The sequence below is a fragment of the Tenrec ecaudatus genome, chromosome 8 (assembly GCF_050624435.1).
Source record: "Tenrec ecaudatus isolate mTenEca1 chromosome 8, mTenEca1.hap1, whole genome shotgun sequence".
NCBI lineage: Eukaryota > Metazoa > Chordata > Mammalia > Afrosoricida > Tenrecidae > Tenrec > Tenrec ecaudatus.
Window position 1 is genome coordinate 146,038,947 of NC_134537.1, and position 22,472 is coordinate 146,061,418.

A 22,472-nucleotide genomic window follows, 5' to 3' on the forward strand; every position below is an offset into this window, starting at 1 on the left:
CAGAGCCTGGATTGCCGTCTAGACCAGAAAATCATAGAGATGACAGAGCCCAGAGCGTCCCTTCCTCCGCAGCCCCGCGTTGACGCCGAGCCGCTGGGCGGGGCCTAATGGGAGCTGAAGGAGGGGGAGGGGCAGAAAGCGGGAAGGGAAGGGAAGGGCTGGGCGGCCCTGCAGCGCCCCGCAGCGGTCACGGCCGGAAGCGGTCGCGTCGGCCCTGCGGCGCTGGAGCCCTGACGCACAGAGTGAGAGCTGGAACGAGAGAGAAAGGGGCAGAAATGGCGGCTCCGCTCAGCTCCCGCTGAGGAGGGCGAAGCCGGCAGCGGGGCTGCGTGCCGGCCGGGCGCTTCGCTCCCGCCTTCGCGACCCGCCTGTGCACGCCGACTCCCTCTCCAGGGCCTCACTCTCGCCTGTCCTCGCCCGCGCGCCGCGCAGTCCGGGCCGGCTCGTCCCCTCCCGGCCCGACTGAGCTCCGCTGGCCGTGAGTGCCCGGCTGGTGGACCGGCCTCACTCGTCTCTCCGGGCGCGGCGGCCGCGGCGCGGATCCCGTTCCCCTGGCCGGACCATGGTGAACACCCGGAAGAGCTCTCTACGCCTTCTCGGGTCCAAGTCGCCGGGGCCTGGGCCTGGGCCTGGGGCCGGAGCAGATCCTGGGGCAATCGGCGGCAGTAGCCATTTCATCTCCTCTCGGACCCGCTCCTCCAAGACCCGCGCCGCCAGCTGCCCTGCCACCAAGGCCGGAGGGAGCGGCGGCGCTCTGGACGAGGCCCGGGTAAGAGCGCGGCGGCCCGCGTCCGGAGGCTGCCAGCTCGCTCGGCCCGGCCGCCGGCGCTTTGTCTGGCCGGGCCGGGGGCAGGAAGCCTCCCCCGGAGACCGCTCGGGCAGCGGGAGAGCGGGGCTGCGGGTGCCCCGGAGGGTGGCACCGGGCTAGGGAGGGCCGCGGGAGTGTCGTGGGCCAGGCTCTTTTGTGTGGCGATCAGAACTTGCTTCCTTCCAGGAGGAGCCGGCCGGCTCTGGGGCACCTTGGCGGGGGCCCTACAACAGTGGGCTTTCCGTGCCCTGGCCCTGTCTCCCGAGGGGAGTTGGTGGGGAGCACGAGCCGAGGGCCAGAGTCCCGGGTGCAAGGGCTGGAGGGGAGAAGTGAAAGTTTTCTGCGGTGTCAAGCCCTTCTCGAAAGTGTGTCGGCGTCTAACTTCAGCTTACTCTCCAACTGTTTGGGGGTGGTTCAAGTCGGCGAGGAAGTGAGCAGAGTGCTCCACTTGGCAGGGATGCTGAAAAAAGTTTGCCGCTACTCTTGACAACAACTTTTAAAGACAAAAAGCAACGCTGTTGCCTCTCCAGGCTGGAGAGGTCAAACCTGGTGTTGGAGCTTCGAGGCTGGACTTCAAGTCAGCTAGCGAGCCAAGGTTCACGGAGGGACAGAGTCGCTAGGAGGCTTGAGAGAAACGCACATGCCCAGTGGTTGGGTTAGTAGGTATTAGCATCCCCAAAAGTACGAATAGCTGCTTGAATGCCCACAGTTTTGCTGTGGGAATGGGTTACAAAATGTGCATTTTAACCAAAGTGGTGTTTTAATAAATGCATGCAGCTTCTCTTTTTTATATGGTGGAGAAATCTTGAAATTATATTACCCTCAGTGCCAAACTTTACCTAGATGATCGCATTGAAGGAATTGACAAGTGTTATTACTAGACTGGCCTTGCGTTCAAGTCTGTTGCTGCTTTCTAGAACAGCGGTTCTCAACCTGTGGGTCGCGACCCCTTAGGGGGGGTGTCGAATGACCCTCTCACAGAGGTCCCCCCATTCATCACAGTACCAAAATTACAGTAATGAAGTAGCAACAGAAATAATTTTATGGTTGAGGGGGTTCCCACACCCCACATGAGGAACTATATGAAAGGGTCGTGGCATTAGGAAAGTTGAGAACCGCTCTTCTAGAAAGAGGCCAGCCTAACCAAGAGTGATGTGACTGGGAAATGCTGTTTATTAAAACATCTTTAAATCCATACCATTTTGTTAATCTTATGGGGGAAAGCAGTTTGGATGTTCTACTGAATCTACAAATTGGCCGTTTCCTCGGACTCTCTTCTCTTATCGCCCCATAAGGCTGTTTTGACATGGATCAGAGAATGAATCTAGACAAATTCAACACAAATATCTCTTGCCATTTTAAATTACTCTGATATATATCTAGAAAATGCTTTAGAAACTCATTCTTATTTGATAGAATATGTTTGTGGGCTTAACAATGTCTTCACTTAAAAGGCAAAAGCTAAATCTGAATGTTGTGCCAACTATTCAGCATAACTATGGAAAGACTAAGCTTTCTGTAGAAATAGTTACAAAGATGTGAAAAGTTCATTTTGTCACACTTAAGTACAAATGAAATATTTAGAGTACATAAGCATTTAATTGTATCATGCTATAACTGCTGGTCCTGAAGAGCAGTGTCCAACTCCTGAAGCAATTAGCTCATCTGCCACTGATTAGTTTGTGGTCCCATTTTTGATTTCGTGGATCCCATGCTGTGCTTACCCCCTGAGGAATAAGGTGAGGTAATTTGTCAAGCAGCTGTTATGGGGATGTTAAAAGGCAAGGGATCAATAATGTAGAAATGGACATTTGGTAGCCTTTTCAATTGCTGGAATGAAAGATAGTAGCACTCTTTCTTGAAAGATACTAATGCCCTCTTTAAAATGTTTCAGAATCCTAACAATAGGCTAATGAAGATTTGCTCTGACATGTGTACTTATTTTTCAGTTTTAAGAATTATGTTGTGGCTCTAGTAGGTGGTAAAATGATCTACTTGCTTAGAGACTTCAGAGATTTATTAATTGTATACAGAGACTGCCCTTATAGGCTAAGTTGTAATTCTGTTGGATTTATTAAGCTTTTGAACTAATAGAGACTATATATTCCTTTGAAGTCAACTGATTTGAGTCTGGTAAGCTCTTTGTAGTTGGCTTTATGTGAGGAGTGTAGTCATCTTCTTGGTTCACATAAAGCACCCTGTATAGTTATGGGTTTTGTAATAGACATTTGCTATCACCCGCAAAGTCTTATTTCATTGAAAAGAGTTGCTCATGCTGTTGCTTCAGCAAATTTTGATTTTCATATTAAAAAATGTATTGTTTGTGTAACATGTGATTGAAGAATTTCCCTTTTGTGCTGTTGTTGACTTCACCCTAGATATGGATTTGTCCCCTCCTTCCCCTCTGACTCTTTTTAGATTAGTTCCTTCACTGTGTCTAGAGACATTTGATTGACGGTGAAATTCAAACCATGTCAACAAGATCTATAGTTTGTTTTTTTTTGCCTTTTCCCCTGGTAGTATATGTGCGATATAGGAGAATCTCTCCTAAATACCTAATTATAAATAGACTCATAACCTCTGGAAACCAGCTGGACAGATGATAGGATTTCCATTTGTTAGAACTAGGGAGCCCACTCAGTGTACCTGCATGGAGAGTGTTCCATCTTTAAGACCCAGTTAGTTCATCATAGAAAATTGATATATTTCTGTGAATTGTATGTTTGGCCTTTCCTGTTGGACAAACAATATTTGATTTCTATGCATTGCTGGGGTGATTTCTGGGTAATATTAGGTGTCTACTTACTTTATAAAAGGCTTTCCTTCTTGTAATAGGGCTATTGTCTATTTCTCTTAACATTTCCAGAGGGAACTATGCATTACTGAGTAAAAAAAGCATGTGCTATTTTTGTATAAAAGTTCCATGGAAGAACAGTTTGGGAGAAAAAACAAAGGTAAAAAAATATTAATTTTATTTAAATATAAGCTGGACATTTTAGAGAATATTGGCAGATATCTTGAATGATAGAAAATAACTCTACATTAAAGTTACTAGACTTTGTATAAGTTTGAGTATGTGCTCTGTCAGATCACAAACTTTAGAGACTTTTCAACGATCAATATTTGGTATAAATTTTTTTCCCCCAGTTTTAGATTGTTTAAATTTTATCTGGAAGTAGCTTATAGGATATCTCCCCTAGGCTTTCTGGTTCAAGTAGATTATAAGTTCTATGAGGGGAGGCAGTATGTCTTTTTCTTTCTGTTTGTATCATCAGTGTTTAACACAGTGTCTGACATATGGACAATACTCAGTAAATACTTAAAAAATTATTGGGGACGCTTACATATCTTTAAATATTCCATACATCAGTTGTGTCAAGCATATTTGTACATATGTTGTCTTCATCATTTCCTAAACATTTACTTTCTATTTGAGCCTTTGGTATCAGCTCCCCCTTTTTTCCCCAGTAAATACTTGTTAAATGAATAAATAACTAGTGTGTTGAAGCCTGATCCATTGGTGCAATGATTCTTGAAAATTTTGCTGCTAGAACTTTGATCTTTGAGGATAAATAAAACACAGCCCCCACCTTCAGAATGATAAAGTGAGGGGCTTCAAAAAAGTTTATAGAAAAATTCCCTTATTTTTAATTCCATTTTTCTTTGAACTTTTTGAAAGTTCATGAGCCTCCTCCCTGTGTGTATTTTTGTATACGAAAAATTATTAACAAAATACATTAGTTCATAGCAAGTACCATATGAATGACAACATGCATGTGAAAAAAGTTCTCATCTTTCACTCATTGAATGCATTGATGGAACTGCTCTTTGGGTCTTTAAAGGCGCCTTTTTCTGAGTGTCTATAACAGTGTCTGTTGGATATAGTCAATTGATGTTTTTTGACTGAATGAATGGAAAGAATGCTTTCTCATTTTCAATTATTGTACTGCGAGTCTTCACTTTGGCTATGTTTAGTTATGTTTTGCCTTTCAGGCCATTTGGTGGTAGCCTAATGAGACAGACAGGCGTAAACTAAGGTTTTCATAGTATTTCATATGTGCCAGCTCTTGTTTAATGTTATCTAACTTAATCCCTGCATCAATCCTAAGAGGATTGACCAATCACCCCCCATTTTATAGCTAAGGAAGTGGAGTAACCAAGGAGGTTGAATGGTTTATAGAAGGCAAAGTGGGTAGCAAATTATAAGAGTAATATGTAGTTCTAGCTCTAGTGTCTTCGTGCATTTCTTTAATTCAGTAATCTTTGCTGTTCAGTCGGTAGTTTCCATCAATATCTGAAATAAATGAAGGCGACAACTGCTGTACAGTACTGAGGTATGGCAGGGCTTGAAGGTGTTGTGGAAACATCCCAGTTTTTTACGGGATGAGCGTTTTGAAACCCCTCATGGTTCCTGCTATGTGGAGTTGTGATGTCTAGGATTGTATTGAAGCAAATGTAAAAACAGTAGCCAGTAGTAGGGATATGAAATACAAGACATTGGTTTTACTAATAAATTGCTTTGGATTTTTACAGAGTTGGGGTGGGAGTGTAAGGAGAGGGGCAGGTCTATCACACGTTGATGATCAAGGTAATAATTTTGCTTCCCAGTATTTTAAGTATGCTTGTGTGTGTGATCCTTAAGAAGAAACGTGAGTTTAGTGTCTGGTGGCCACCAGTCAGGGATACTAGGTGCTGTCATCTTTCCCTCTGCTTGGTCATATTGAAATGTCAGTGTGTGTGTTTTCGCTTATGCTCTGGGAATCTGTCTGTCTTTAGAGGAGATAAGTGTGTTTTCTATGTGAAAAAATTAGAATTAAACCTGTAATGATCTAATAGTTAAATGTGAAGATTGTGGTTTTTGCTGGTTTGTGAGTCTGGCTCCTGGTGCTCTGTGTGCACAGAGTAGAATTACACTTTATAGAGCTTTCATGGCGGTGACTTTTTTCTTGGAAGCTGATTACCTTTCAAGTTGTCTCTGAGTGGGTTTGAACTGCTAACTTTTTGGCCAGTAATCAAGTATTTAGTCATTTGTGCCACTCAGGCACTTCCACCTATGAAGATGTTCTATGCCCTTGAGTTGATTCTGATGCAGAATAGCCTGCAGGGTTTCCTAGGCTGGGCTTCTGATGGGAGGGCATGGGAAGGCTATCTCGCCCAGGGAGCATCTGCTATGTTTGAACCGCTGACCTTTAGGTTAGCAGCTGACTGCCTTAACCTCTGTGCCACCAGGGCTCCATGTCTATTAATAACGGGGGAAGGAGGACACTTTAAAAACAACAAATGTCATAGGGACCATATAGGACTTTTTTTTAAAAAACATTTTATTGGGGACTCATACAACTCTTATCACAATCCATACATATACATACATCAATTGTATAAAGCACATCCGTACATTCTTTGCCCTAATCATTTTCAAAGCATTTGCTCTCCACTTAAGCCCTTTGCATCAGATCATCCTCCCCCCACCCCTACCACCCCCCATATAGGACTTTTCACCATATGGTTTCCAAGGCTGTAATCTTTAGGGAAGTAGGTAGTCATTTCTTTCTCCTCACAGTGGGACTGGTGTGGGGAGATTTTGAACCCTGGCCCTTAAGTTAGCAGCTGAGCGCTATAGCACTGTGCCACCAAGACCCTAGTAAATTAAACATTCCTAGCATTATTAGTTTGTATCTATCTATATCTGGGACCCAAACAGTGCTGTTTTAGATACCATTATATGACATATTCTCTAATCTTGCCAGACACAAATTGGAGATAATCCAGAGCCTGGCTTTTAGTGAAGGAACTTAATTGTTCTTTTGTTCATTCATTCATTAAATATCAAGATGCAACTACACTAAAATGAGCCACAGTAGAGCACTAGGTAAGTGCTTGGCTGCTAACTGAAAGGTAGATGGTGCATACCCACCAGTAGTTTTTCTGTGGGAGAAAGACGTGGCAGGCTGCACCTCTAAAGGTGACAGCCTTGGGAACCCCATGTTATATGGGTCAGTTCTACTTTATCCTGTAGGTTACAATGAGATGGATTGGACTTGACAGTTGCAGCCTTTGTTTTGACACTAAAATGTATGTGCCATGTAGGCAAGCATTTTTGTCTCTTTGGTTCTCCGTGTTTATAGTCACTCATATTCTTTGGTTGCTATTGGTAGTTTTGGTTGGCTCTTACTCACGATGATTAGTATGGTTGAGTCCATAGCTTCTAGGATTATAGCAACACACAATGAGTTGATGTGAGTTAGAAGTGACTCAATGGGAATAGCTGTATATATGTATCTAATTCAGTAATCTCCTGTCATCCACTTGACTCCACTCACATTGACCCTTTGTAGAGTTTCTGTGACTGGAAAGCTTTTTTGTTTATTTAGAAAGCTTTTTGAGAGTAGCCAGCCTCATTTTGTCCCAAGGAACTGCTGGTGGTTTAAATAACTAATGTTGCTTGGCAGAGTGGAGCTTTGTAGTACTCATTTTTCCTGCTCTGAGAGCATTGAGCAACTCACTCTGAGTTAGTGCACCCAGTGGCATCACCTGGGAAGGTTCTCTCAAGTCACAGTGAAACTTTTCCTACAAGCACTTTAGCTCAAACATTGTTTTTAGTGGTGGCTGAATTAAGAGACAATGTGGGGCTGTGAAAATTTTTTTCCTGCTTGGAAAAAATGCTGCAGAAGCTGTTGTGATGTTGAACACGGCTTGCGAGGACAGCACTATGGGAAAAACTCAAGGATACGAATGGGTTTTTCATTTCAGAAAAGGTGAAATGTTTGATGACAAATCTCGTTCTGGATGAAGTTCCTCAACTTCCCAAACAGGCGAAAATGTTGACTCGTAGTGCATTTGGAGTTTGTTCCACGAGGTCAGACTGTGATCAAGCTTTCTATTTAGAGGTTCTGAAAATACAGCCTAACAGTGTGTGACCAAAAAGGCCTGATTTGTGGCAGAGGGAGGACTGCTCTTGCCACCATGACAATGCACCTGCTCATGTAGCCATATCAGCACACCAATTTTTAGCAAAATACAAGATACCTCTCTTGCCCCACACACCTTACTTACCTTACCTCACTCCTGCGAATGAAGAGGGATGTGAAAGGACAGTAACTTAACAATGCAGAAGAGGTGAAGAAAAAAACAAGGGAGGTGCTGTCAGTTATCTAAACAGATGAATTTGAAAAAAACGTTTCCAAGAATGGAATTTCAGATTTGACAAATGTATTAAGTGTAATGGAGAGTACTTTGAATATGGTAAGATTGTTTTGTAAAACAAAATTAAACACATAGCTTTTGGGGGGAAATTATGTTGTTTTTTGGGGGGTATATATATATGTTTGGGTTTATATTACTATCTCTCTCTCTCTCATTCAGTGTAATAGGCACGGGCTTGCTTACCGTTAGGCACTGCTATCACGTGTCTGTCTGTGGTGGCTTGTGTGTTGCTATGGTGCTGAACCAGTTTCATTACTACAATGGGCAGGGAAGAAAGACCTTCTGAAAATCAACCTTGTGGATCATAATGGTCAGATCCACAGTGTTTTATTCTGTTGCAGATGGGCTTGTGTGGGGGTTGCCTCTGGCAGCTAACTAGAACAATGGATGTGTTGCTAGGTACCATGGAGCTGGCTTCAACTCGGCCACTTCATGTACAACAGAACCAGACCCTGCCCAATACAAGGACATCCTCACCCTTGTTTTTATGCTTGAGCTCACTCACCGGTACAGTAACAGTGTCAGTTCATCACATAAAGGGTCTCCCTCTTTTTCTCTAACCTACTACTTTATCAAGCATTTTGTCTTTCTCCAGTAATTGATCTCTCTTAATTATGTGTCTAAGCAAGAGATGAAGTCTTGCCATCCTTGCTTCTAAGGAGCACTGTGGCTGTACTTCCTCCAAGACAGAGTTGCTTTGTTTTTCTGGCAGTTCACCATGTAGTCAGTCAGTCAGTCAGTATTCTTTGCCAACACTTTGGTCTTTTTTTATTGCCCAGCTTTCTCATGTATATGGGTGATTGAAAATACTTTGGGTTGGGTCAGGTCCATCATAGTCCTCAAAGGGTCACTTTTGCTTTTTAACATGTGAAAAGTCTTTTGCTGCAAATTGTCCAAAGTAATACATTGTTTGGTTTCTTTTTTTTCTCCCCGTTGTTGTTTGGTTTCTTGACTGCTCTTTGGGCATTGATTATTGATCCAAGAAGAATGAAATTTTTAACAGCTTCAATTTCTCTGCCATTTATCATGATGTTTATTGGTTAAGTTATAGGGATTTTAAAAAATGTTGAGATGTAATTCACACTGAAGGGTATATAGGTCTCCCTTACCCTTCATCAGTAGGTGCATCAAGCAGTCTTTGCATTCAGCCATACTGCAGGTTGCAATGTGTTTTCCTCTTATCCTGGCATGTATTCTTCTTTGTATAGTCCAGCTTCTCAGATTATTTGCCTAGATTCCACATGAGCACAATGAAGTGTTCTAGAATTCTCATTCTTTGTAATGCCACCTCTAATTTATGTTTCACACAGTTGAATGCTTTTGCATAGTTAATAAAACACAGGTAAATATCTTTCTGGTGTTCTAGTCTGTCAACACCCACTTTACATCATCACTGATGATGTCATTCCATGACCTTTTCTGAATGTGGCTTGAGCTTCTGGCATCTCACTGTTGATGTGCTGCTGGAACTGGTTTTGAATTACAGTATATATGTGAGATTGATTCAAAACCCAAGCCAAAATCACTGCCATCAAATTGATTCCAACTCATTGTGGCCCCTATAGGACACTGTCCCTGTGGGCATCTGAGACTGCACATCTTTAAGGGAGTAGAAAACCTCTTTATGTTCAAGAACTGTTTCAGTCTCTTCCAATTTTTTCTTTTCTTATCTGTCTGATTAGTTACCTTTTGTTTTCTTTATTTATGATGCTCTTGTTATCACCCCACAACTCATTAAATCTTCTATAATTAGTATTCAGTGCATTAAATCTGTTCTTTAGCTGGTGTCTGAATTCAGGTAGGATATACTCAAGGTTGTACTTTGGTTCTTAAGAACTTATCATTTTCTTCCATTTAGCTTGCATATGATCAATTGATAGTCTCTATCAATTGATAGACTCTGTAGTTGGATCCTGATCTTGTTCTGATTGTAGTTCTTCATCGTTTTCCACAAATGTAGTTTTGATCCTGGTATACTCTGGTGAGGTCCACGTGTATAGTGGCCATTATGTTGTTGAAAAAAGATGTTTCTAATGAATAGGTCATTGGTTTTACTCATTTCTGTCACACATCTCAGGTATTTATTTCTATCACTGAGCCTGTATTTTCTAACTGTTAATCTTGATGGTGCTGTTGGGTGAGCACTGGATTGTTAATGGCAGGTTCGGCAGTTCAAACCTACCAGCCACCTAAAGACAGAAAGATGAGGCTGTCTGCTCCTGTAAAGCTTTATGTTGTCGCTTGTTTCTGTCTTTTGCATTCCAGTCGTCCGTAATGAATTATCAATGCACCTTGACTTGTTCGATCAATTTTAAATCACAGGAGTTGGTAAAAATGCTCAATTTCTTGCTCTTTGGCATTTGCACTTGGTGTATAAATATGAATACTGCAGTATTAATTGGTCTTCTTTGTAGTGCAATAATTTGTTCACTTTCACATGTAGTGTTACTGACAGTGTTGTACTTCTGTATAGATCTTGAACCAAATATTTTTCTGACAGTATATATGATGCTATTCTTCAATTTGTTATTCTTGGTCTTGTAGACTATATGATTATCTGATGCAAAATGGTCAATACAAGTTCATTTCAGTTCACCAGTGCTTAGGATAGCTATTTTCAAATGCTCCACGACATTTTTGATGACTTCCCGTTGTAATGATTGCCAACGTATATTCCAGTTACTACATTGGGGTTCCCTTCTTACATTAGGGTCGGGGATCATCTCATTTTATGTCTCTAGTGCTGGAGTAATAAAAACTGAGTCTATTGTGTAGTCAATTGCAACTCAAAGTGACCCTGTGAGGTTGTGATCTTTATGGAAGAATAGGCTCACATCTTTCTCAGAGCTACTAGTAGGTTTGAACCTCTGACTTTTGGGTTAGCAGTTGACAAAATTTAACAACTGTATTATCAGTGCTCTTTGACATACTACTGGAAGCCCACTGACACCAGATGATTTCTGACTCATAGTGGTCCCCAGACAGCCTCGTCTTTCTTTTTTTCAATAAGTTATTTTATTGGGGGCTCATACAGCTCTCATTACAACCCACATAATCCATCCATTGTGTCAAGCACAGCCGCACATCTGTTGCCATCATCACTTTCAAAACATTTTCCCTCTACTTGAGCCCTTGGCATCAGCTCCTCATTTTCTCCCCTCCCTACCCCACCCTCTCAGCCTCATCTTTCTTTCTCAGAGTGGCTGGTGGTTTGAACTGCTTGCAGACTTTGCCTTTAGCAGTCCAGTGTTCATCTGACCGTACCATTAGGGCTCTGTACTTGATATAATAATAGGTGCTTTAATACATTTTGCGTAAGGTATTACGCAATCAAGGTAATTAATGTGTATGAAGTAATACTGATCCCACAAAACCAAGTAACTCTAGCTTTACTTGAGACTATAGCTACTGCCAGGCCATAGGCGTTATATAGGCTATGTCACTTGATTCTTTTTATAATTTCAGGGAGTACCTGGTAGTTTTCTGCATTACAATGGTAGTGCAGCAATGTGAAAGTACTGTGTCCACTTTCTAAGTCTGGCATTTTTAATACCATATATTGTTTTTCATTTTAAGTAATATATTTTTGGTTAAAAATAGCTTTATATCCTATAAAGAAAAGTGTTCATAAGGTTTTTATCTTTTCACAGTTCTCTAGTAATTTGGTCATTTCCCGTATATTTTTTTTCAGAGTGTTTGTGGAGCAATAGTTAAAGCACTCGATTGCCGACCAAAAAGTTGATAGTTCTAATTTACCAGCTGCTCTGTGGGAGAAAAGGGCTGATAAACTAATTTACCAGCTGCTCAGTGGGAGAAAAGGGCTGATAAACTGCTCCCATAACGATTTTCAGCCCAGAAAAACTTAGGTGGCAGTTCCATTCTTTCGTTTACAAGGTCACTATGGTTGGAACCAACTTGAAAATGATATGCAACAAGGATATACTTTTTCCTTTTCTGCATTTTGCCATGATTATGTAGAAGTATTAAACTGGTAAGCCTATTGCTCTTGAGGATTTGAAGGGAAATGTAGGCTGTTTTGTGTGCCTGTCGTTTCAGAATTGTGTGGACTAATACTGGTCATAAGGAAATAAGTAGCAGTGTAATTTGTTTGTTTGTTTGCTGCTGTCTTGGTGATCACTGCCTCTGTGCATTTCCTTTTACAAATGTAAGAATAGGAAACCAGCTATTCTGCTAAGCTTTCTCATGAAAACAGGAGTACTGGGTTACTTGGACCATAAAAGATAGAGCAAAAGAGGCTTGCCTTCTGAAGGAGATGAGAAAAGATCATACCCAGACACTTTCTATTCTAACTTGGGAAATATTCCTGTTCAGTTTTCTCTTTCTTGCCTTTCCAAGGAAGGACCTTTAAAAGCTTTATGTTGTCCTTTTCTATGGTGCTTTTTCTTCTAGTTATAAGCAAATACGATTTTCGTATCTTAAAACCTTTCTCTGGTGTCTTGGAGTTTGTTATATCTTTAAACTACTGTCTTATTTCTAGTCGTTCCCTCTACTTTCTCACCACTCTCTCAGAATTTTACTTAGTCATTTCACAAAAATTGCCCTATTAGGCCATGTAACTCAGAAGCAACAAAGCCCACATGGAAGAAACACACCAGCCTGTGGGACCTCGAGCTGTCGAAGGGATCAGGTATCAACCATCAAGGAACAAAAAAATCATATCATTGAAAATGTGGGTGAGTGCAGAGTGGAGACTCAAAGCCCAATGGTGGCCAACCGGTCACCCCTTACTGAAGGGTTGTGGGGAGGAGATGAACCAGGCAGGGTACAGGGTAGCAACAATGAAAACATATAATTTTCCTCTAGTTCTTAAATACTCCCTGCCATCATGATCCCTAGTCTACCTTACAAATCTGGCTAGACCAGAGGATGTACATTGGTACAGATAGCAACTGGAAACACAAGGAATCCAGGACAGATGACTCCTCCAGGACCAGTGGTGAGAGTGGTGATACCTGGAGGGTGGAGAGAATGTGGGGCAGAGAGGGGGAACTGATTACAAGAATCTATGTATAGCCTCCTACCTGGGGAAGGGACAGCAGAGAAGAAGGCGGGGGGAGACGTCAGACAGTGTAATGTATGACAAAATAATAATAATTTATGTATGATGAAGGGTTCATGAGGTGGGAGTGGGGAGGGAGGGGGAAAATGAGCAGCAGATATTAAGGGCTCAAGTATAAGGCAAATGTTTTGAGAATGATGATGGCAATAAATGTACATATGTTCTTGACACAATGGATGTGTGTATGGATTGTGATAAGAATTGTACGAGCCTCCAATAAAATGATTTTAAAAATTGCCCAATTAGAAGTTAAGATAGGTTCACAATGATGAAATCCACGTTTATCAGTTAGCTTTAGTCCTTCCTCTGTGAGAAGCCCTGGTGGTGCTGTGGTTAGGGCATTGGGTTGCTTCTAACCACGAAGCCATTGGTTCAAATCCACTAGCTATCCCATGGGAGGAAAATGAGAATGTTTGGTCCCACAAAGGTTTACAGCCCCAGAAATGGCATAGGGTCACCAGGAGTCAGAGTTGGCTCAGTGGCAATGGTTTTTAGTCCTGTTTAGTCTTTTGGGAGCAAAGTTCAGGTTTGCTTGTTTTAGAGAGCCCACTGTATTTTTTCTTACTCCTCCAATATAGGCCCTTTGAAAAATTCTGACTTGTCTTTTTAAAATTTTATTTGTTTAAATTCTGGTTTGGTTGAAAATGTACAGAGCAAATAACAACTTTCCATTCAACAATTTATACACCGTTATTCAACCATTTATAACTTATTTTGTTTCAGAGCACAGAGCCTCCTCTTTCTCCCAGACAGCAGCTGGCGGTTTCGACCTGCTGACCTTGCGGTTGGCAGCCCAGTGCCTAACCGGTGGCACCACCCACAGGGGCTCCTTATTTTGTTTCAGAACAGTGGATGCAATTCCCTCTGTGTAGCAGGACGCTCCTCCCCCTTCCTCCCAGGATTCCCTGTATCCATTTGCCCTTTCCTGCCCCTCTTGCTGTCTGAGCTTCATTTTGGAGCAAATCTTTCCTCTTTGGTCTACTCTGGGTAAATTGACTCAACAGGCGCTATCCTCAAGAGTGTTAGTGTTCATTTTATAGACTGGTTTGTTATTTGGCTACAAGGGGTAGGTTCACTGCGAGGTTTGAAGGGTGTCTAAGGGTTATAATTTGGGGGCTTGAGATGTATCAATCAATACGGTCATTTTAGCAATCATTTTCTTCCAAAAACACCCTCTGCCATTGAGTTGATTTTGACTCCTAGTGACCTGATAGCATTAGATTAGAAATGGCCATATGAGTTTCTAATGATGTGCTCTTTATGGGAATAGAAAGCCTCCTCTTTCTCTGGTGGGTTTGAGCTGCTGACCTTGGGATTAGCGGCCCCATGTGTAGCCCACGACACAACCAGGTCCTCTTAATAATTCCTTAGGTGTTGTATTATAATTATGTACTCTATACCTATGGCTATAATCCCATGGAGAGTGTGTTCTTTGCTAGACTGATGGACAGCATAAAGGTGGGATCAAGTCTTGACCTTAGTACAGGGTGTGAACCAAGTCATACCTTTGTTTCCTTAGGGGTCTGCTCTCCTGAAAGACCAAAACCACCCCTTCATCAAAGCCATTCCACAGCCATCTCAGAAGCAGAGAGAGAAATAGCAGGACCATCAGAAGTTCCCAAATCTCTGTCTGAAGTGGCAGAGGCCTAGACCAGAGGCACCAGAGACCAAGGAACATAGTAAAGGAACTAGGCTTATGCCAGCGGTTCAGGCAAGGAAACCATGAAGTGGAACAGAGGAGCAGGGCTGAGACACTGGAACTGTGAGACAGGGTGGCAGCTGAGCTTCTTGATCTATGGAGGCAGAGGCCAAGGGACCACATGGAGAGAAACTGGGCAGCTGGATGAGGAGAGGTGTTACTGTGGACTAGTGACTGTCTCCTTACTGTTTACTGATTCTGATTTGTGGTAACCTTTTAGTTTCTCTAACCCCCTCCCCCCATAATTGTGAGCATTGTCTGTGAGGTATGTGTGACAATGTAATGAAATATTGAACCTAGCATACAAGCAAGCGTGCCATGGATGGAGCAGTCGGTGTCCGATTAGGTAAAGAAGGATGGCACATGGAGGCATGTCTGAACTCTCTGCCTCATGGAAGCGGTCAAGTATACTATGGGTTCCACTGTCTCTACCAGATCAGTCAGTCTGGACTTTCATTGTACAGTTTTCTCTCATTCTGTCCAGGACTTTTTATGATCCCAATCAGAAAAGTTGGAAGTTGTAGGTGGGCACCACTTACGTAGTTCTTCTGGTCTCAGGTTAGTGGAGATTGTTGTTCATGGGAACCAGTATTCGTTCTTTGGACTGTTACTTCACGTCTTGATTTTCTTCATTCTTTTCTCTGGACAAGGAGAGACCTATTACAGGTGGCCATTTCTTAGCCTTTAAGACCCCACTTGCTACATAACAACAGTAGGATGCAGAACATTCTTTGTGCACCATGGTTTCATATTTTACTTAGCTGTCTCTTGAGATGGTCCTAAGCTCCTATGTCCAGTGACTCATTTCTACAAGGTATTAGTTTTGCCTGAGAAGTTTTCATTACTTTGTTTCACTTGACTTGCTATATTAATTTATATACAAGTAAATGCCAGTACATGTGTAGAAATATCCTCTGCCATGCCTACATATGATCATGGGTGTAGTCCTGTTTATCTACCCATACCTGTTCAGCTTGTCTGTCTGCCTGTGCATCTACTCTGTCCCTGTTTTTCATTCGGCTTATTACCTATGTCCCTTTTCCTTTATTGCCCTATTTCGTATTTCTTGCCCTAACCCACCTCTTTCCAACAACATAAATGATGACTATACACACAAACCTTACCAGATGAAACACAGAGGAATCAAATTGACAACGTTTGTAGGAAGAGATAGTGGAGAAGATCAATATCATATGCCAAAATAAAGTCAGGAATTAGGAATCCAAAAGAAGAACATACTCAGCATATTTCAAATTGAAAGTATTTCATTACTTTCAATGAAGTACAAATTCAAGCTCAGTTGCAATATTGAAGGATTCTATGGGCAAATATATATATATTTTAAAAATCATTTTATTGAGGGGTCGTACAACTCATCACAGTCCATCCATCCACTGTGTCAAGCACAGTTGTACATATGTTGCCACCATCATTTTCAAAGTATTTTCTTTCTACTTGAGCCTTTGGTATCAGCTCCTCATTTTTTCCCCTCCCTCTTCCTCCCCCTGTGCCTCCTCATGAACCCTTCATAATTTATAAATTATTGCTATTTTTTCATGTCTTGCACTGTCCGGATGTCTTCCTTTACCCGCTTGTCTGTTGTCCATCTCCCCGGGGGGTGGTGTTATAGGTGGATCATTGTGATTGGTTCTCCCTCCCCCCTCTCTTCCCTTTCCCCTCCTGGTATGGCTACTCTCAATATTGGTCCTGAAGAGTTTATCTGTCGTGTAGTCCATGTGTTTCCAGCTCTTAATCTGTGTCCTGTGGGCAAAATGTTGAACCATTTAGGAAGCATCAAAAGAAGATGGAAGGAATCCAGTTACTGTCGCACAAAGAATTGATCACCATTCGCTCCTTACAAGAGGATAGCATATGACTACCAAGAACTGATGGCTTTTTTTTTTTTGGAAGGGAGGGTCAGATTTTAACGTCCAGGCCTGTGGGCCCCAGGCTGTCCTGCCCGCAGGGCCAGCAGCTGCAGTCACTCAGGCGGTGGCCGGCCAGCCTCGTTGGGGCCTTTAGCTGTCCCGTCGTCTTCAGGCACCAGTTCCACGTCCAGCTCGAGTTGGCCCATGTAGAGGCCGACTGCGCAGGCCCAAGGCAGGCTGACGGCTAGCACGGCCCCCACTCCCACGGTGGTACCCCCTAACGAGAGCTGCATGGGCCCCCGCAGGGCAGCCAAGCCCACGGCTTAAGAGGCACTGCCCCAGACCACGCACAGGCCGCCCAGCAAGAAGAAGCCATAGGCAGCTTCCCGACCTATGTGTCACTCTGCTTGAAGGAGATGACCCCAATACCGGACGCCAGGAGGTCATTTCCCAACCAGGAGAGGAAGGCTATCTCATGCGCCTTCTGGAGGAGCCAGGCGTCCGCGCGCGATCCAGTTCGGACACTGGGGGCGGCGGGACCCCTGTGTGAGGGCTGTGCCCGGGGGCGAAGGGCCCCCGGGAGCCCCCCACCTCCCAACCCCTTTGGGACTGCTGTGGCGGCACCAGCGACCCCCGGAAGCAGAGTCGGGCGAGGGGGGCAGCCCGAGCCCACCACCCGAACTGATGGCTTTTAAGGAAGACGTCCAAGCAGCACTGAAGGCAGATTGAAAAACAGGACTGCAGGAATTGATTGAATACCTATAAAATGTTTCAACTAGCTGATGAAGTACTGGGAGCACTCACTAACTTATGCCAAGGAATTTGGAAAACAGCTTTCTGGCAACCAACTGGAATAGATCCATTTTTGTGCCTATTCCAAAGAAAGGCAATCCTAGAGTATGAGGAAAATAGTGAATAATATTAATATGCAAGTAAAACTTTGCTGCAGATAAATTAAAAAATGGCTACAGCATCACACTGAAAGGGAGCTACCAAAAAGTCAAGCTGATTTTGAAAGGGCACATGACATGAGAAATGTCATTGCTGCTACCAGAAGGGTCTTGGTTAAAGCAGAGAACACCAGAATGATGTTCAATTGTGTTTATCGATCAGGTGAAGGTCATGAACAACATCGCGAAGATTGGGAATTTCAGAACACTTAGGCTCATGTGGAACCTGCACATAGACCAAGAGGCAGACAGCCTTCTCTCTCACTTGGAGTGGATGGTGGATTTGAACTGCTGACTTTTTGATTAGCAACCCAACACTTATCTGACACTGTTAAAAGGCTTCCTTTTATTGAATGTAAACCGACTGCCATTGATTGAGTTGGTTCGAACTTTTTCCCCCCCATTTATTTATGAAATCTTTACAATATATAAGTATATTTTTACTGAGAACATACTCAATGTCTGCCATGTATCAGAAGTGAAAATGAAAGCGTTCATGACCCACTGGAGAGCTCATGCTATCTCAAGAGAATGACAGTTACACTAGTGTATGTGTGCTGGCATCGTGTGTCGGGCTCTAAAGGTACCAGAGAAGAGCTGCGCAATACTTTGATTAGAAACTTTGAGAGGATGGTGGGAGTGGAATACGTTATTGGGAATAAATCTTGATTTCAATTGAAAAATAAAATGAGAAGAGTAACTCAGGAGAGGTAACCAAGTAAGCTATTATAGAAAATGTAAAGGCTTGAAAGGCAGGATGTTTGTGTGCATGTGGTTGGAGTTAAGACTGAATATTTTCAAAGCTTTTTATTCCCTTGTCAGTAACTGAAGTTGGTCTGAAACTAAGCAAGGAGTCAATGAAGAATTTTAAACATGTTAAGATCTGACTCTAAGAGATTGTTTACCCTTGTGGCACTGTGACCTTTATAAAACACTCACACCTCATCAGGGCCACCTTATGGATTCCATCTCTTAATGAGAGCAGTTGCCTCACCTCGGTGTTGTGGAGCAGCTTGTGGGCGTCATCTCTGACTTTATGGTTAGCAACCCAGAGCTTACCCACGGTGCTACCAGAGCTTCCTTATCGAGGATGAGCTTGATAAATCGTTCCCAGAGGAGGATGCATTCTTCTTTGCTGTATTAGTCAGGAGCCCTGATGGCACAGTAGGTTATGTGCTGGGAGAGCCGCAGTTTGAAACCACTAACTGTTCCTCAGGAGAAAGGCAAGGGTTTCTACTCCTGTAGAGAGAGATTTATAGTTTCGAAACCACAGGGGCTTGGTCTACATGCACTGTCTGATAGGGTCACTATAAGTTGAAATTGATGCTATTCTCAAATTCTTTTTTGCCTAATTTCAGGACATTTGTGATAGACTAGTGCAGGGGTCCTTAAACTTTTTAAAAAGGGGGCCAGTTCACTGTCCCTCAGACCCGTTGGAGGACTGGACTATAGTTAAAAAAAAACTGAACAAATTCCTGTGCACACTGCACACATCTTATTTTGAAGTAAAAAAACAAACGGGGTAAAAACACCTGACGGGCCAGATAAATGTCCTCGGTGGGCCGCATGTGGCCCGCGGACGCAGTTTGAGGACCCCTGGACTAGTGCTTAGTATTTTTGGTGGAGTTATGATTTTAGAGACTCGCAGACTTGAAGGTAAAATAATTTAACAAATTTTTAAAATGTTGAACAATTTAAAAAAGTTAGAACTTAGAGAAAAAGTTCACTTTATTCCTCAATAAAAAATAAGTAACTTTATTCTTTTTATTTTGCGTTTTGTTTTTGTAGGATTTGGCATTATTACTATTAGACTTATACAGTATCTTATCATATCATTCAGTCATATTCTATGCTGATTATATTACAACATTTTGCCCCCCATTTCTATAGAAAACCACCATTTTTGAAAGTCCTCTTCATTTATGTAGTATTCCTTAATCTCCACTAGCAGTCATCATTTTCTTGTGCTTCCCTTTCAGAGAATTGCGCACATCTCTTATGTAGTTGCTATCAAGTCAGCCCCGACTCTCGGCAGTCGTACTTTTAACAATTCCGTGCTGTTCGCCCTGTGTTAACTTCGTTATTGTTGGCATGTTGAGTTCAGTGTTGCAGGTTCTGTGCCAGTCCATCCTATTGTGAGTTTCCCTCTTTTTGCTGATTTTCTCCTTCATCAAACTTGGTATTCTTTCATGTAGGGGAGAGGTGAATCCTTGCTTCTAAGGAGGATTCTGGTGTATGTCCCCCAAGACTAATTTGTTATTCTGGCAGTTCATGGGAGATTCAGTCTCCTTTGCCAGAACCATGGTTTGAAAAGATCAAGTTTGAAGTTTTGCTCATTGTTTAGCTTTAGCATGCATAGGAAGTGATGAAAATATAGTTTGGCTGATGTATACCTTAGTCATCAAAGGTGTATCTTTGCATCCTAATACTTTCAAGAGGTCTTTTGCAACATATTTACCCAAAGCAATATTTGAATTTTTTGACTGCTGTTTCCATGGACACTGATTGTTAATCCAAGTAGAATGAAATGACCCTTTCAGATTTTTCGTTGGAGAGTTAATAGAAAGAACTATAGTAAGAAAGAGTTACCAAAAGAAAGTTCATTGGAGAAAGAACTCCTGTAATGAGTTATAGTCTTGGAAACCCATAAGGCCAATTCCACCTTGTTCTGTAAGGTCACCAATAGTCAGAGTCAGACTCAGTGACAGTGAAGTTTGAGTGGAAGTTCAGCTTTTTCTTTCTTTATTGCGATGATCTTTATTAAATTCAATTTTGCGGATTGGCCTTTTTTTCTTGTTCTGGTGTAATCCATATAAAAGACTTGTCATTTACCTTCGTTTGGTAAGTGCTTCCAGCCATCTTCACTTTGACAAATCAAGTTGTTTCATATCCTAGGAGATGCCTGTCTTACTCATGGATTGTAATCTCTCTGACACAGATTGCTTAATAACTGTATGTGGATTGCACAATTTCTCTTAAATATATTGTCATGAAACTGGTAACGCCTTTCCTCAAAGGGTTCAGTATAATTAGTTAGCAGTGTGCTTTGAAGATGGAAAAGTTAAGCATTATGATCAGCCTATTAAAGGTGAGGTATTAGTATCAGGTTTGCAGGTAAAAGCTTTCCCAAAGCGTGAAGTTAATTAAATGATGCTGAAGTAATTATTTTGCACCTATTTACAATTTAGTTGTTGCTTTACTTAAACCTCTAGATTTCTTTAGAGGGAGAAGGCTTCTGTAAGGATATTTATTCTCAGATCTCCGTCAGAGCTGCGGATGATTCAGTCAAACCTTCTGATGAGATTAATACAATAGTGTGAGTAAGGCAGCAGTTAGGGTTACGGCTTCACATTAAAACAGGACATAGGCCACAGAGTCTCAAATATTAGTCCTTTCAAGGCCCTCATTGGAAAATGCTCCACTTCCAGAGATTTTAGTTTAATAGCCTATATTTCTTTAATGAGAAACCCAAGTGATTTCTGATTCAGACTCGGTATGTAGACAACATATTGAGAGACACTTTTAACTGGAAGAGGAGAAAAGCCACAAGCATATGAAATGGTCAATAAATAAACTTAGTAACTAAAATTGATATTCAAAGAACTACATACTCTCAATTACTAGACTTAATGTAATTTACTATGCAGTTTTAAAAAAAGTACTAGACTCAAAAGCATCTACTATATATTTTTTTGTCTTGTGCTTTGGTCTTTTTATTTATTCCCAGAGGTTGTCTGTGTAACTTCAGAACTACACGTACAGGTGATTCATGAACAAAGAGACTTACCTGTATATGATCACAGAAGGTCATACTAGAATTTCTGCAGAAAAGAAACTTGCATTTCATTGTACCCTAAGCTACAGTCACCATGAACTCCTTTTTGTGTCCTCCAATAATTCTTATTTATGGACAAGCTTGGGGAAATTTTGCTTGTTACTTTTGCTTCATGTGGCCTTTTGAAACTACCATCTGTTCCACAGGAGAATCGACCTGACAATCTAGTCCCATGAAGACAGGTCTGCTCTATCCAGTAGAGTTCCTTAAGAGTCAGATTTGACTCACTTGCACTTAACAATTTGTAGAATTACATAGAGTATAAATTCAATTAAGGAGCTTAAACTCCAAATAAGGTAGCATATTGAAACTCTTGCTAGAATTTTAAGGTTTGCATATGACACCTTAGCAATCCTAAGAGAATACATGTTAGGTTGATTATGCCCAAGGGTCAAAATGGGCTACAGTGAATGGGGAGGGAATGCCAATTTAAGCTAGACACTACAGGTAAGAAGAGTTCATTGAAGAATGGGTGTGAAGGATGGGGGTGGGGAATATTTAGAGCAGACTTGACTCCAAGGCAATGGGGAATGCTCACGTCGGTTAATTAAGTTGTTAGTTCACAATTTTATTTTCTGTGTTCACAATTTACTTTACACGTGAAGTTGCTTTCTCAGTGACTACTTGTTGAATATGCTATACTGTAATGGTTAAAATTTTTTAAAAACAGTTTTAATTTGCACTTCATCCATGTCATACAATTCAGTAGTTCAATCATATAAAAAAGAATTGCACTATTATCACCACATAAATTCTACAACATTTTCTTCTTCCTTGTACTTATTATTATTCATGTAATATTCTTTTCCTAAGTGTGGAAAAAATATACATGACAAAAACATTCACTTCCACGGCTTCTACATGTATAATTCAGTGCCATTGATGATATACTCTTAGTGTTGTACCTTTTCCAAATTATTCTACCACTGTTAACATAAACTCAGTGCCCCTTAAGCAACAACTCTTTCTCCTTCACCCGTTGGTCAAGTATTTTTTGTTTTTGTAGTTTTCTTGCTATAGTATTCACAT

At 41.9% G+C, this 22,472-nt stretch overlaps 1 protein-coding gene and 1 pseudogene across 4 annotated transcripts in view; one reads left to right on the forward strand and one right to left on the reverse strand.

Annotated features, from left to right (window-relative positions):
* The first annotated feature begins 201 nt into the window (after positions 1-201).
* The window catches only part of ATAD2B (ATPase family AAA domain containing 2B), a 174,105-nt gene continuing 151,834 nt past the window's right edge, over positions 202-22,472 (forward strand). For 3 of the 4 annotated variants that reach the window (XM_075557052.1, XM_075557054.1, XM_075557056.1), the window contains exon 1: positions 202-769. In XM_075557052.1, coding sequence (XP_075413167.1) covers positions 563-769 — 207 coding nt within the window. In that variant the 5' untranslated portion in view covers positions 202-562. The remainder of the gene's footprint in view (positions 770-22,472) is intronic. The other variant, XM_075557053.1, reaches the window with a different exon arrangement.
* LOC142454614 (transmembrane protein 160 pseudogene) lies at positions 16,772-21,419 on the reverse strand (annotated as a pseudogene).